Genomic DNA, 16,150 nt, shown 5'->3' on the forward strand with positions numbered 1-16,150 from the left:
GTGTGCACATTCTCAATGACCATAGCCCTGAGAAGTGAGGTAGGGTAGAGGTTTCATGCCATGCTCTGGCATCGTGTCTATCACAAGTAATTTTAAAAATTAAATTAGCAGTGTTTGCAAACAGTGAGTGTTTTCATGTCTCAGCACAGGTCGAAGGCAAATCTATAATAAAGTCATTGTAATGCATCCCGTTCCTGAGCACATGAGAGTGGAGGAACAGGGCACAGCAGGTGGAGTGGAGTTAGCTGCAAACCCTGAACCCGTCCACAGCAATGTGTGCAGCTCGTGAGAGCATCTCAGGTGCCCTACAGCAGGAAAACGGGTGCAGAAAAGCTCATGTATAACCTCTGTCTTCAGCTAGAATCATAAGCCACTTTGGATGGACAAAACTGTGTTATTTTAGCTAGAATCATAATCCACTTAAATTACATCACTTAAAAAGATTTTTAAAAGCTGTATTCCATAAACTCTTTCAGTATTCTCCCACAATAAACAGCCCCAATCTTTAGCAAATTATTCCACATATTAATCAAAATTGTTCCTTCTGTATTTTAGACCTACTTCACTTTGTTCTTAGAAAAATGCAAACTATCATGTCATCATGGTCTGTACGAAGGTCGTTCATATATTCAGAAATATCAAATTTCACTTAAGATTTCTCAATTTCAGGCTAAAAAATGTCAGATCTTTTAATGTGTTTTTCCTACCTCTGTGTTTTCTACTTTTAAAAAATATTGGTAGTTCTTTATTAAGTTTTATTAACATTCAACATGTGGCCCTAGAACTGGCTAGTTAGGGTTTGTCCAGCACCAAATAGGATGTTTCTTTGTAGATTATAGTGTTATTCACACATTGTAGTATCAAAACGTAACATTACTTGTGTTTTATCTATTATAATTGTTTCGCTTCTCTTCCTCAGATATACTGTTCTCTTCTTGGGAATGGCCTCAAATCTGAATTGGATTTACTATTCTGGATTTTTGTATTCTCTATACCTCTTATTATCTATAAACTAATTTTGTAACCAAATGTACAGTTAGTCCTAACAACTTATTTAATGATTCAATTTAAAGAAAAGTTGAATACATAGTCAAAGTCAACAAAGCCAGTATTTAAAACAAAAAGTACCAAATAAAGCCCCTGAAAACATTTATGTGGCTCTCATTTTTAAAATAGATACATAAGATAACTAATTAGATTTTGATGATGACTTTTGTTTTTGAAAGGAAGTTCTGATATATATAATCCTATTATTTTTATTTTTGTCTGGCAGCTGGCCAATGAAGGGATCCGAACTCCTGACCTTGGTGTTACCAACACTGTGCTCCAACCCACTGAGTAACTGGCCATCCCTGATATATATAATCAACTGCAGTAGAATCATGATACTTCCCTAAAGTTACAAGCATCTGTCAACTCAGGAAATGTATGGTTCCAGGATTTGAGAATATCCTGTGACATGAAAAGGCCTCTGCATGTTGCTCTCCCTACAAGGTAACCATCCAAGATCTATTCAGAGCCATCATCCTCCAAGCTGTCCTGAGTTACCTGCCAGTATTAGGAACTACTTAAAATATGACATTGTTCCCAGTGCTGAACCTGAACCTCTAAAAAATGAAATTCATAAATTAACTTTTAGAACACAATACATTTGTAATGCAGGACCTTCCTATTGTCAACAGGCTCTAATCTGATTTTTTTTTTTTCACTTGTAACTTTCAAAATTCTTTATCCTCAGGTCCAACCCTTCCATTTTCATCTCTTTGGTATTTTTCCTAAATGTTAGCATTTAAAATTTAATAGATGTTGTATTGCACATGAATTTTAAATTTCATTTTACTTAATGACTCAAATGTTTATAATATTATTATAGAGTTGGCTAAGGGATGATAAAGCAAAAGATAAAAGTTAATTGCATTTGAATTTGTTTTATTTTGAAGGTCTTAAATTCTCAGTAAAGCTCACATTTAAGTTTGGCTTACTTAGAATACAATAAATACAAGTATGATATCACATTTTGTCGTTCCAACCTTAACCACAAAAATCTTTCATGTACTTCCAAAGAAATATCCACTTAAAACTAAAATTGCTTCCAAAACATTAAAAATAAAACTCTCAATAAAAATAATTTATTTTCTAATTTTTTGAAAAATACTAAGTTAATTATAATCATAACTATTGGTCCTAAATATGGGAAAGATGTACATACGTAATAAAACAAATGAGGTTAATACTCCAAATACCACCATGGAAAGTAGATGAGATAAAGTAAATATTATTCCTAAGAAATGCAAACATAGTATGAAATTGTCAATTCACATTCCATAAATTTGAAGAGAAGCTAGATTTTTATCTCTGCATTTTTGATAAAGAGATAATTCGCTATGTAAATGAAGAGGAAGAAAGCGTTCAGATGGAATGTAATCCGATTCAAGGTAGCAAACCATTTCCAAACTGAACGAATTGTCATGGTGTGAGAAAGCTTGCTGGTATAATCCAGTACTGACTAAAAACCAGACCCATGAGTTCTACATCTGATTCTGTTGATCCTTAGTTACATGACCTTGGTCAAACCAGCTCACATTTGTGGGTCTCAGGTTTTTCATCTATAAATAACAGAGATGGACTAGTGATTGTTACGTTCCTTTTAGGAATAAAATTTCTGTAATTGCATGAGAATATTAGAAACATCTCTTTATAAACCACTGATATGTCATTGATACAATTCATTCTGATTTGTTCATTAATTCCAGTCTCCTACAGATGACTAGCAAAGGTTGGCTAGGTGACCTGCAGTTACTCTATATCCTTCATAAAACACAACAGCAGTTCTCTAAAAAGATTCAATACTCAGTCATTTCAGAGATTCAGACAAGGCTTTTCTCCAATTATTGAGTCTCTCCTAGAGTCCAATTGCTTTAGAAAGATTGGATGTATACCCTCTAATCTGCTCATCAAAGAGAAAATGACTAATTTACTGGAACCTTTCTTCATAACAATTTATCAAAGATCCTACCTGTCATCAACTTGACCTTGTTCAAGAAGACGTTGCCCATCAATAATAATCGAGTGCAAAATCTGCTGACGACTGAACATCTCTGCTTGAAACAACTAGAATTTTGAAAAAAAGAGCATACTTTAGAGTTCCTAATTTTAGTGATCAGTTCCCTGATAACTTTCCAAATATTCTGCTTTTAGCAAGGCTATGAAAAATATCTCCAGCTGAATCAGGAAATGTGTGAAATTCTGCAGTGTAGGAATAATTTATTTTCAAATCATCAATTAAGATATGCTTATAGATAAATTTTAGTTCCGGATTTACAAAAACTAAATGACTAAAAGTAGAATTATATTTCTTTTCTTTATTTCAAAAGCACCTAATACAGTAAGTTAATGCACAATTTACGTTATGGTTTATTCTGTATGCAGAATATGGTCCATATTCAGACACAGAGAACAACTTTTAAGAAGTTGAAAAAAGAAAAAAAAGCTCCCGCTTTTTCTGTTCTTTTTGAACTTACCGTTTTTTAAATTAATTAGCTTAATGAAATTATATCATTATTTAAAAAACTTAATAGAAAGATTTCCAAATTATTTCACCTGCTTTTTAAACAGCTTTGTTGAGATACAATTCACATGCCATACAATTCTCCCATGTAAAAAAGTCCAATTTAAGACTTTTATTATATTTATTCTTGTGCAACCATCGTCACACTCAATTTTAGAAAAATTTCATCAACCGCCCCCCCAAAAACTCCATACTCATTAGTAATTACTCCCCACTTCCTCCCAATCCCCCAGCCCTAAGCAACCACTAATCTATTTTAAGTCGGTATGGATTGCTTATTCTGGACATTTCATATACATGAAATCATGCAATATGTGGTCTTTTGTGACTGGCTTCTTTCACTTAGAATAATGTATTCAATGTTCATCCATGTCGAAGCATGTATCAGTACCTCATTCCTCTTTATTGCTGAATAGTATTCTATTAAATGGATATACCACATTTTATTTATCTATTCATCAGTTGATGGACATTTGGGTTGTTTTCACATTTGGGCTATTATGAATAATGCCACTATGAGCAATATACTTGTACAAGTTTTTACGTGGACACGTATTTTCATTTATCTCGTGTATTTACCTAGGAGTGGAATTACTGGGTTATATGGTAACTCTGTGTTTAACAGTTTGAGGAACTGCCAATGTATTTTCCAAAGCAGCTTCACCATTTTACATTCCCAATGCACAATCATCAGTGTGTGAGGGTTCCAATTTCACTACATCTTCACCAACATTTGTTACCTTTTTATTGTAGCCATTCTAGTGGGTGTGAAATGGTATCTCACTGTAGTTTTGATCCATTGTATTTTATTTCATCATCTGTCAACTCAATAATACTGAATTTAAAAAAATACCTGTACATCTTTAAATTCTCCATTTTAAAAATTTCAGCAAAATGCTTCAAAATTAGTTTTATTCTCTTTTAAGCTCTGAATTAAGCCTTCCTCTGCCCTTAGGTAAGTCTCATCTTTTCATGTGCATATATTTCCTAAACACACAGAGCCACATAGTTACAGCAATAAATAGCAAAACAGGGACTAATAGTTGGCAAATTAATTAGTTTACTTTTTGTATATAGTTCTCTGTGTTTCTTGAGAAATAATTATAATGCAATTTGATCAAGAGGCACACTTGGAGATATTTGATAGCATGATTTCCTGCTATAATATTCATATTTCCTTTTTAAAGAACACAAAATTTTCATTTATCAAAGACTTTTGACACAAGCATAGTCTCTTAAGCAATGAGCCTCGGCAATATTAATGCAGTCTGCAACCCAATTTGAAAATTATCTAACTTTCTGCAGTCCTTCCACCCCACCTCTAGTAAGTAGACTTTAACCACAATTCTGACATGATACATTACAAGGTACCGAAGACTGACACATGGTTATAACCAATTATGAAACAGAGAACGGGACCACTTTTTTGTAATTAAGATATCAAAATCTCAAGCTTAAGAAAGAAAGTGAAAACGACCTGCATTAGGCAAGACTTGGAACAAGATACAGCCTTTTTATTCTCCCGCATGGCATTTTACAGCACCTTCCATAGGCCTAAAACTTTTTTTATTACTGATAAATCTACTGGTATAACTTACCTCATGTGCTCTCTGCTGTTCCAAAAGATGCTGATAATTGCCTGAAATCTCTACTGCTAACTTTTGTTCTGTTTGAACCAGGAATTCCATCCATGTTTCACATTTTTCCAAGAATGTCTGATGTTGTAGCAAAAACGACTGCAACTTACTGACAGAAGGAAGGACAAGGAATAGTGGTTATTTTGCTACTTATTCTTATATCTCTAGTATATAAAACTAGATGAAATATTGTCTGCCTTCAGATCTCGTTGGACCACCACAAAGCTTTCATATTAGGTGGTAAAATTAAAAGAAAAAAGGAAGGAAGGAAGGAAGAAAGGAAAGTAGGAAGGGAGGAAAAAAGAAAAAGAAAATTAACAAAGACAAAGTTTAAAATGTTACATTTTTAAAATAATAAAAATTATACATGTACCTTTAATACATTCTTACTTAAAAGAGTTTTTCTGATTAAAACACTATTTAGTCCAGTAAACATAGACAATTTTTTACAATTTGAATTCTCCGCTTTTAGTTCAAATTTTGTTGGTGTTATTGGGAAGACCCTAGAATTTATAAATACACGCAAATTATGAACTTATATTCCACTGATATATTGGTGTTACAGTTTGAATGTGTCACTCTAAAATTGGGGTATTGAAACTTAACCTCCAACTGATAGTATTATGAGGGGAGGACTTTAAGAGGTGAATAGGCCATGAGGGCTTCTCCCTTGTGAATGGATTTGAGGCCCCTACAAAAGACGCTGCATGCAGCTTTCAGTGCTCTTGCCCTCCACGTGAGGACACAGCACTTCTCGCCTCCAGAGAATGCAGCAGGAAGGCACCATCTTAGAAGCAAGGAGCAACCCTCACCAGATCACTGGACCTGCCGGTGCCTTGACCCTGGACTTCCCAGCCTCCAGAACTGTGAGAACACAGATTTCTATTCTTTATAAATTACCCAGTCTGCAGTATTTTGTTACAGCAGCACAAAACTGACTAAGACAACTGGAGTGACCAAAATATCTCATTTACGCTACCTGAATCTTTCCGTAGTCTGAGAGGAGATCAAAGACCAGTGACGGTTCAGATTCTGCATCCTTTTGATTTCTTTATCATTCAGGGGTAATCTATATCCAAGCTCATTTAGACGGTCTAAATCTGGAGCCATGCTACTGAATTTTAACATCTGCCCCTGAAAACAAGGTAAAAGCAGTTTTAGCACCATGGTTGGAAAAGACAGAGCTTTTTCAAAATGCACAGTGAACTTTCAGTTTCAGGAAGACGCTGGTCTTTGATCTGCTGTGCCTTTCTAGGCACTTACTTGCAGTCTCCAGAGGTACAAATAGAGAAAAGCTGAATCTCCTATTCAGCTTGCACTGCTGCTACCACAGCTACTCACTGTCCTTTGTTGAATACTTAGTTGGTTACACATATTATTTTATTTACTCATATATCATTTTTCGTAGAACTGATGTAAGATGAAAATGATGCTGATGATGACAAAGCCTTATTTCTTACTCTTTATATTTAGCTTATGCTAATCTGCTCCTTTATTATTCAATAATAGTAACCATTATAACAGTGAGAGCTAACATTTATTTAGCACTTAATATGAATCAAGTATTGTTATAAGAGATTTATAAGTAATAACTCATTCTATCCTCAAAACAATCCCATGAGGTGAGTATCACCAAGGTACTTTGCAAATGAGGAAAGACAGGCACAGAAAATAAGTATATTGCTCAAAGCTGCCCAGCTAGTAAGTGGTTGAGCTAGGTAAACAAATGTTGTTGGGTTCTGGCTAGATAGAATTAATCTCACTTGAGCTTTGAACTGACCACACATTGCCTTAAGAGCTTCAGTTCTAGGTCCTTGACCCCAACGCCAGAGTTGGTGAGACTCAACTGAAACAACACTCTGTGCTTTCAGATCTCTTACTTCCCTTTAAACACAGGACAAAGCTGCCCTTTCTTGTTTTCCCATGGTCATTTTTATCTCTATCTGGAAAATCGACTACAGGAAGGAAAAAACATCAGGACACCTTTAGTGGTGAATGTGCTTTCTCTCTTCATGTTCTGCAAAAGGCTCATGATCCCTGAAGAAACAATAAATCTTCCCAGTGATTGACGCCAATGCATAACTATTAGATGGCAGAATTCCCATGCATAGACATCAGCACTGAACAAAATTGATATGACATGGTCCTTCTTCTAGTGGTACTTAGGAAAAGTAAGCTACCGTTCCAGTAGTAGAGAGCCTGGTAGTAATCACCTACTCGCATGAATGTCATTAAATGACATGATGAAGCATGGAGGGAAAAGAATAGTGTAATATAAAAGGGTGTCACTGGGGAGCCCGACAGTGGAGGCTTTCCTAGGAGACTGACAATGAACAAAATGAGCAGGAATTTACTCTTTTTGTGGGGAGAGAGTTGGCAGGAAGAGAAAAGGATTCGGAAGGGAGAAACTTTATGCACACAGACACTGGGAAGCACCATGACTCCCGAGTGGCTGGAGGTGAGGATGAAGCCTTTAGGAAAGGTGGAAGCCAGGTTATGCTGGACCTGAAAGCCACACTGGCCTTTATCCTAAGAGCACTGGGAACCCACTCAGGGTTTTAACCAGAGGAACAGTATGATAACATCTGCATGCCTACTTATATTGCTTTATTTACTTTATTGAACATTTATAATAGTTCATAATTAAGTAAACTCTTTTATTACTTTGCCTTTTAAAAAATTATTTTTGATTGACAAATCACAATTGCATGCATTTATGGGGTTCAACGTTATGTTTTGATATAGGTACTCATATACAATGTGGATTGATTAAATTACACTACGTGAGTAAAACGCTTTAAAAGAAAAAGATCATTCTGGCAGCCGGGGGGAGAGCAGGTTGGTGGGAGTGGGGGGACGCAAGATCTGTGGGAGTTTAGTGCAGTGGTCAGGAGAGACCCAGGAGCTTGAACTAGGACTGGAAGACGTTAGAGAGGGAGGTGGGAGGCTCAGGCTTTTAAGGAGGCGACCGACTGAGCGTGGGAAAGGACTGCAGGTGGAAAGGAGGAGGAGGGAGGCGGTTTTCTAGGACTGGTCCTGGCCTGGCTCCCATCACAGGCTGGGAAATCAGCTCATGCTCCTCGCCAACACGCAGCTCACGCTCTCAGGAGAGCAGGAAGGCAGAGCAGGGGGATTCACTGGGAGCTTGAGAGAAAGAGTAGGTGTACACTGGTTTCGGGTTTTCCTGAAGTTTTTGAGCACAGAAGATAGAAGATCTGGGACTCAGATTTGAACATTCTTACCTTAAGCTCTTCCATCCTTTCCTGGATGGTGGAGAGGTCCGATGAGTGGCTAGGATCCTGCCCTTGGAGGATTTCATCAGCTTCCACTATCCAGGCTTCCAGAGCTTCCAAAGTCTTGGCAAAAGTTTCATAGTCAAGAACTCCAGCCTTTTTCATCACAAAACAAATTGGTATTACGGAGAAAAAGATTGGTATTTTAGTGAAATACGGTAAAGGGTAAGTGGATATTAAAATTATTTTTCATGTTCTGTATCAAATTCCCATTCTCAAGATGCCATTCCTAAAAAAACAGACCTATAATAATTTAATTTTTTTCTCTTTGTGTAATTTTTCTAAAAAGTAGAATTATTTCTATGTACCATTAATCAGTAACTAATTAAAGTTTTTCTTTATTTTTTTATTTTTGCCTTGCCAGTTAAAGTTTTTCTTTAAATACATTATGAAATACATCTGAAAAATATTCTGATTCTCCCAAAAACCTAAGTTATACAGACATAAAAGTTAACATTACAGCCACTTAGTGCTCATTAATTGAACGTGCCATGGAGGAAGACATTGGTTTAGGGGTTTGCCTCCTAAACCAATTTTAAAATTACACTGTGGAGAACAGTGCAAAACTCCCACCTTCTTTTGTTCCCCCATTGGAACTTTCAAGTTTGTTCAGTTTTTAATTCTTTGGTCTTGAAGAAGGCATTGTCTCAATGACAAAAAAATTCTTTTCCTGTGTTTATGCCCAGACATTATAGAGCACCCAATTGGTAACACAGACTGGATATGAGCTCTGCACCTGTAACATAGTCTGCTGTTTGCAAAGAGCCTGCTCCAGGGCACACAAGTGTTGACTCAAAGAGAGTTGATCGGACTGAATGGCCGGTGCTGCCGAAGCATCCACTTGTTGCTTGAGTTGCTCTCCCAGCTCATGGAGAACAAAAAGAGAATCCTTAACTGTCCCCAGTCCTTTGAGCAGATCCTACAGAAGATGAAAATATGCTTGTTGTAACACAAGTTAAGTGTGCTCCTCATTACAAACAGCAACTGGCAAAGGGCCACACATCTACAAATATGCAATTCTTATTTATGAACTTATTAGGCTAAATAACCTTTATCTGCAACAAAAAGATCAAAAATTAAATCCAAGTTTTAAAAATATTATGTGTGTGTAAATTATAGATATATTACATATGAGAGGACTTCAAAAAGTTCATAGAAAAATAAAAGATAATACCAATCTTTCCATGAACTTTTTGAAAACCCCTCATATAATGTACATAAAGTATAAATATGTACATATATATTCCTCTGGTAATAAAAGCCACAGGTTCGTTATAGGAGATGGGGAAAATGAGGAAAAACATACATGAACAAGAAAAAAAAAACAACCAAAAAACCATGATCCACAAGTAGAACCAATAAGTGGAAACATTTTGGCAATGTTTTCCTACCTTTTTATGTAATTTATACCAAACTGAAAATACAGTGCTATCTTAAAATGGATTGTACTGTGTCCCCCCAAGTTTAATGTGTTAGAGTTTTGGTCCTCACTGTGACACTGTTAAGAGGTTGGGAAATCCTATTATGATCATTGGAAGGTGGGGTCTTGAAGAGGTGATTAGATTGTGAGGACCCTGCCCTAGTGAATGGATTAATCCATTGATGGCTTAATGGTGGTCATGGGTGTGATTCTGAGGGCTTTAAATGAGAAGGAGTGAGGTGCTTGCTCTCACTCTGCTCCATCATTTGCCATGTGGGAGCCCTGTGTCACTGTCACCATCAACAAGGCCTTCACTGGATGTATTCCCTGGACTTTGGACTTTCCAGCCTCCTAAACTGTAAGCAGTAAGTTTTGTTTTCTTACAAATTACCCAGTTCTGGGTATTTTGTTATAAGCAACAGAAGCAGACTAATACATGTATTTTACCTTTTTCTACTTATTATTATATGCCCCAGGGATTTGTTTGTCAATGGTGTGTTGTCCATGTGTGGTCACATTATCGTAGTTAGAACCCTCCTATCTCAGTGGGGTACAGAATGCAGGGATGAGTCTGGAGAGTAGAGGGTAAGAGCAATCTTATCTCTATTCTTCTCTGTGGCATCTCTTGCCTCTACTTTTATGCTCAAAAATATAAGCCAATGGAAATTCTCTGTTACTGGTTTTTATCCACTACCTGTTACTGCTGCTGGACCCAGACACAGTGGGGAACACAGGGTCTGCTATATCTGTGCAGGGACTACTGTGAGAGGGGGAAAACCAAAGGGCTCCTCTAACCTTCACCTGGATACAGACAAGGTATATCTCAATTCAGGAGGAGTGGAGATGACAGATCTTGCAGGGATAAACTACGTGAACCAAAAAAAAAAAAGAAACCCAAACACATATTATCTTAATTGTAAATATTAATCTCTAGTTTTAAAGTGATTAGTCAGGTTGAAGGTATTGGAATATGTTGAACTTTTGTTTGTGTAGTTTCTATAACTTACCTAATTCTAATAAACTGATTTGGGAATGTTTATAAGATCTTGGTAACAGGTTCATTAAAATAAAGACAAGTAAGGACAAACAGCAAGAGACATGTAATAGATGAAACAAGAGAACAGCTTTTCCTGAAAACCTTAAGTAGGTTACTGGCAGCTACAGTGAAAAAGAGAATTATTAAAAAGAAGTGCACTAGTAAATCAGGAGAGAAAAGACTTCTTTCTACCATTAAATTCTTAGATGAAACTATTACGTAGATGCTTACATAGAAGATAGTGAATCTAAATGAATATTTCTAACAGTAGATTTTTAAAACACATAACATTATTCCTTATATGGTCATTTTGTATATTGACCATCTTAGTAAAAATGGATAGCCTAAATCTTTCACATGGATTATATTCCATTAGTGAAAATGGGAAAACAATGTATCTTGAAAAATGAAGCCAGAGGAGCAGATTTCTGAAATCTGATACATGTGCAACTGTGTGGCTCTTTAATACCTATTTTTGGATAATTGTCTCGTACTGAGACACACCAAAATCTTACACACGTCAGCCCTAGCCCTGCTGAACCTGTGAAGTCTAAGAATGGCATGCTGGGGTCCTGAACATACGTTGCAATCTTGAATCCATGTGGCAACTTCATCGTCAGCAATGTCCTTGCTCGTGGCTGCCTTCAGCAGCTCATTGGTTCGATCTTCTTGCTGCTGAACTGTGGAAGCGCACTGTCTGGAGTAGTCCTTGTATCTCTGCCAAAGCTGAAGGAGGGCCTTGCTAGAGTGCAGCTGCTCAGCAATCTCTTCCAGCAAGTTATTCCATCTGGAGACAAGAGCCAACACTTATGAGCGATTACCATCTCTCATCAAATGCTGTTATTTGCTGTTTTATTTTTCATGATCCTGGTTTATGTGAATATGGAAATAATCATTGCTATTTAACATAATGAAAAGTAACATTTCACCTTCATATTTCAAGGGTAAATAATGAGGAGGAGAGTAATCTTAGGGCAGTTCTCAATCTTTCTGAATATCTGCACTATGTTTACTTACTGTTAAATTCATTTTGTGAACATCAAAACATTAATAGAAGAGAATCTACAAAGCTCAATTTCCAAATGTCAGAAAGTTGTAATTATATCAATGTTTATAATAGGGTTGTGATATAAATAATGTGTAAAGCTGGCATCCCCCATACCTCATATTGACTTCTTTCAGTGTATTGGTAAGAGTTTCTGTCACAGGTGGGTGACACTCTTTTAACAGTTGGTTGGTGACAGAGCCAAATTTCTGTAAGCTCCTTTCCTGTTTTTCTAGATCATCTTGGAGATTCTGCCCAAAGAAAAAGTTCCACACATGACATGACAGGATCTAAATTCTAATAAGCAAGTTTAAAAGGAATTTACAGATGTTTTCATAAATATGTACATACAAATATATCATCATGCATGGCTTGGCTCCATTGCTTTATAATCTTTCTCTAGATAATAATTTCTTCTCTTTTTTATGATTTTGTTCTTATGGTTGTGAGAAGAGATTCTTAGCAACTAAGTCTTTTTATGCTGACATCTGGGATCCTGCTGCAAACACTCACAAAAGGTGCCTCTGTCCACCACTTCGTAGGAAGCTATGGTGGTGGCATATGTACTATCTGTGACACTGTGGTTTTCTGTGATGCTCAAAGCCAAAACCTAGGTCTCTACTTTTTTACATACCTAGAATGATTCTACCACAAACTCCTAATCATTAAGACTCTAAGAAGTCATAACTTTTCTTAGTATCCAAGTTCTATCTCTGGGTGTTCTTCCTTGCAGAGAATTTTTTCTTTTAATTTTTAAAATTTTCTTTTATTTTTAATTGACAAATAATAATTGTACATTTTACAGTGTACAATGTGACTGTTTGATATATGTTTACACCTTGGAAAGATTAAATCAAGCTAATTAACATATTGTCACCTCACATATCAATTTTTGTCTAAAAAAGTTGAATTCATAGAAGCAGAGAGTAGAATGGTATACACCAGGGGCTGGGGAAGCGGGGTGGATGGAAAAAGGAAAGACGCTGATCAAAGAGTATATAGTTTCGGGCCAGCCCGGTGGCGCACTGCTACAGTGCGCCGCAGCGGCGCTCCCGCCGAGGGTTCGGATCCCACATATAGACCAGCCGCTCACTGGCTGAGCGAGGTGCGGGCGCAACACCGAGGGTTGCGATCCCGTTGCCAGTCCTGGTCCAGTACGGGCGCGACACTGAGGGTTGCGATCCATTGCCAGTCATGAAAAAAGACAAAAAGGAAAAAAAAAAAGAGTATATAGTTTCAACTAATGAAGAGGAATAAGCTTTAGTGATCTATTGCAAGAACAGTGACTATATTAATAATAATGCATTATATATTTGATAATTGCTTAAAGCAAAGAATATTTATTAGACAGGTTTGGTGGAGTCTTCTACAAGAGAGGGAACTGAAAGAAAGATGTTTCCTTGGAAATATTGCTGAGGTGATAGACTCAGTTCTTAGTAATACTCCATAGGTGAAGTAGGCTACAAAAATCTAGTGTTATTTAACACCAATATTTGATTGCCCTCAAATCAAAATATTCAAGGAAAAGACCCTTAATACTTTCATATTTTGAGACAGCTTTTACAGGTGTTCAATACAGAATATGTTCAATTAAAAAGTACTTCTAATAGCCTGTAAGATGTAAAATGAGCTTTTAAATTTACTATCCTCAAAATAAGTTTTAATGATTCCTAGTATATGCAACAACTACTAAAACTTTAAAGAAATTATATATACACATTTCATCCCTTAAGAAAGTCTGCATGTGAGGTCAGCAATACATACATTTGATTCCCAAGCCGGGGGTGGACTAGATGTAAGAAGGGCACATGCTGGGGTCCTGCTGGCGCCCCATCCCTGAGGCCTGCCCTGCCCACCCCACGTCTGTGTTATTTAGCCAAGAAGAAAGAACAGCAGCAGATGAGAGTGACCCAGTGCCCAGGTGTGCAGGGAGTGAGGGCAGTGACCTGAGATAGGAGCAGTGATGTCATTCTACATGAATGCAATGGTCACGGACACACAGGAAACCAAGCAGTAAGTGCCAGAAAAGAGGATTGTGTGGACGCATCGGATAGGCCACTATCTTATCCGAATGAATAAAAACAACTCAATGGCTTAAATGTTTACCACTTTAGCTATTTTTCTCTTTGCTTTCTTTTGAATCCCTTAGAATATGTTTGAAGAAGCAGTATAAAAAGAAAAAGGGAAGATATAAAAGGCAGTGACAAAATTATGGAGGCTGATTTGGGCATAAAATCATTTTATAAAATACATTTATGTGAATATTTATGTAACCGGGCAATAAAAGTCATTTAGCCATATAACAGCTAACCCATGATTTGGTACCCACAGGCAAGTGTGATTAAGCAACAGTAAAGTGGGTAAAATTAATTTTAATGATTTTTTTAAACAATTAAATGTGAACAATATATGGCAATATTTCAGAATGATGTTTTTATTGATGACTAATTTTTTGGTTTTCTCAAATTAAAAAGAATTTTAAGAATGTGTAACTTCATTTCTTACCTGAAGATTGTCTACCTGAACTTGAACAGCTTCTAAGGAGCCAGTCAGCAGACGGAATCGGGACAGGGAATACCTGGCTTCCATGAGGTCAGTGTTGATCTGGTCAAAGGCCACTTTGTGGTTGCTCCATTGGTCGAGAACTGACTTCAACAGTATCTTTAACTGCTCAACCTTTTGAAAAAGACAAACACTTCTTGTAATTACATAATATTTAAAATGATGAACTATAAATTCAATTGATGGAAAAACATCAACATCTAAGAACTTCACCAGGGTTTCAGGCATTATAAACAAACTAAAAAACAAAAAAATANGCGCAACACCGAGGGTTGCGATCCCGTTGCCGGTCAGTAAAAAAAGACAAAAAGGAAAAAATAAAATAAAATAAAAAAAGAAAAGAGATCATATAAACTAATTTGTGGGTTCAAATCCCTGAATTGGCCAGCCACCAAAAAAAAAAAAAAAAATTGCATGTGCATTCTCTGCTTTTGTTCTCAGCATAAAGAAACAATACTGAGACCAATTGAGATAGCATGTAATGGGCCAGAGGATGGAGGAAGTGCTGCCTCAGATACGAGGCAGTGCCCAGGGGTGCAGACGGGCACCAGAGCCTGTCCCATGACAGTCACAATGCAGCCATGAAAACAAAGAAAGCAGATTAGTGAGAATTTCTAAATAGTGTATTTTTCCCTTGTATTGTTTTTCTTTTTTTTCAAGAGGAGATGTTTTTATGAAAGAACTAAATTTTTACTAATATAGTAAATATTGTGATCTCGCACTCCAAGGAGTAGTATTTCTTGTTATAGTCCTAATTATTGGAGGATCCAACATGTCATTCAGCACATATTTATCAAATGTCTCCATANAACATCTAAGAACTTCACCAGGGTTTCAGGCATTATAAACAAACTAAAAAACAAAAAAATATTTGAAAGGTAAAACGCAACTGAAATTTATGCCTTTCACACTTTTGAACACTCAGTCTAAATGGAAATTCTTAAAAAGGTGACTGATAAATATGTATATTTTAAAGTGATAAAAGGTCAACATATTTAATAAAACAGTTTAGGAAATACATTAAATAAGTATTTTAAATTCATTTAATCCTCATAACAACCTTACGATGTAGGTATAATCATTATCCCATCTAACAGATGAGAAAACTGAGGCCCTCAGAGGTAGCGAATATTACCTAAGATGATACAGTTAGAATGTGAGAGATCTAGATTTAAATACAGGTAGTCTGGTCCCAGGAAATAAGATCTATGTCTGTATCTATATCTAGAGCTATATTTCCATGTCTATAACTAATCTCTATATGTCTATCTATATCTATGTACCTATCTCACATGTGTGCACACAGGTACACACATGCATACACTCAAATTTTAAGACAAAACATCTAAGAACATTCTTTCCTCATACTTATCTGCATCAGTTAAGTTTTTAGTTTGGTTTGTATCACTTTAGAAAGGCATCTACTTTGGACTTCCTGGATTTCACCACTAATCTAAAAGTAATTTTTTGGATATGAGGTAAGTATGGCCATAATTAAGAAAAGAGATCATGGGCCGGCCTGGTGGCACACTGGAGAGTGCACTGCTTGGGAGTGTGGCGGCGCTCCCACCGAGGGTTCGGATCCCATG

General features: G+C 36.5%; 1 protein-coding gene across 4 annotated transcripts in view; it reads right to left on the reverse strand.

The window, feature by feature from the left end:
* The window catches only part of LOC103596914 (nesprin-1), a 168,877-nt gene that overhangs the window by 74,823 nt on the left and 77,904 nt on the right, over positions 1-16,150 (reverse strand). For all 4 annotated transcript variants that reach the window (XM_008580689.1, XM_008580690.1, XM_008580688.1 and 1 more), the window contains 8 exons: positions 14,505-14,675; positions 12,117-12,250; positions 11,537-11,741; positions 9,235-9,417; positions 8,448-8,594; positions 6,185-6,339; positions 5,167-5,314; positions 3,017-3,111 (listed from right to left, as the gene is read on the reverse strand). In XM_008580689.1, the coding sequence (XP_008578911.1) occupies positions 3,017-3,111; positions 5,167-5,314; positions 6,185-6,339; positions 8,448-8,594; positions 9,235-9,417; positions 11,537-11,741; positions 12,117-12,250; positions 14,505-14,675 (1,238 nt within the window). The remainder of the gene's footprint in view (positions 1-3,016; positions 3,112-5,166; positions 5,315-6,184; positions 6,340-8,447; positions 8,595-9,234; positions 9,418-11,536; positions 11,742-12,116; positions 12,251-14,504; positions 14,676-16,150) is intronic.

The sequence above is a fragment of the Galeopterus variegatus genome, unplaced genomic scaffold (assembly GCF_000696425.1).
Source record: "Galeopterus variegatus unplaced genomic scaffold, G_variegatus-3.0.2 Scaffold2146, whole genome shotgun sequence".
NCBI lineage: Eukaryota > Metazoa > Chordata > Mammalia > Dermoptera > Cynocephalidae > Galeopterus > Galeopterus variegatus.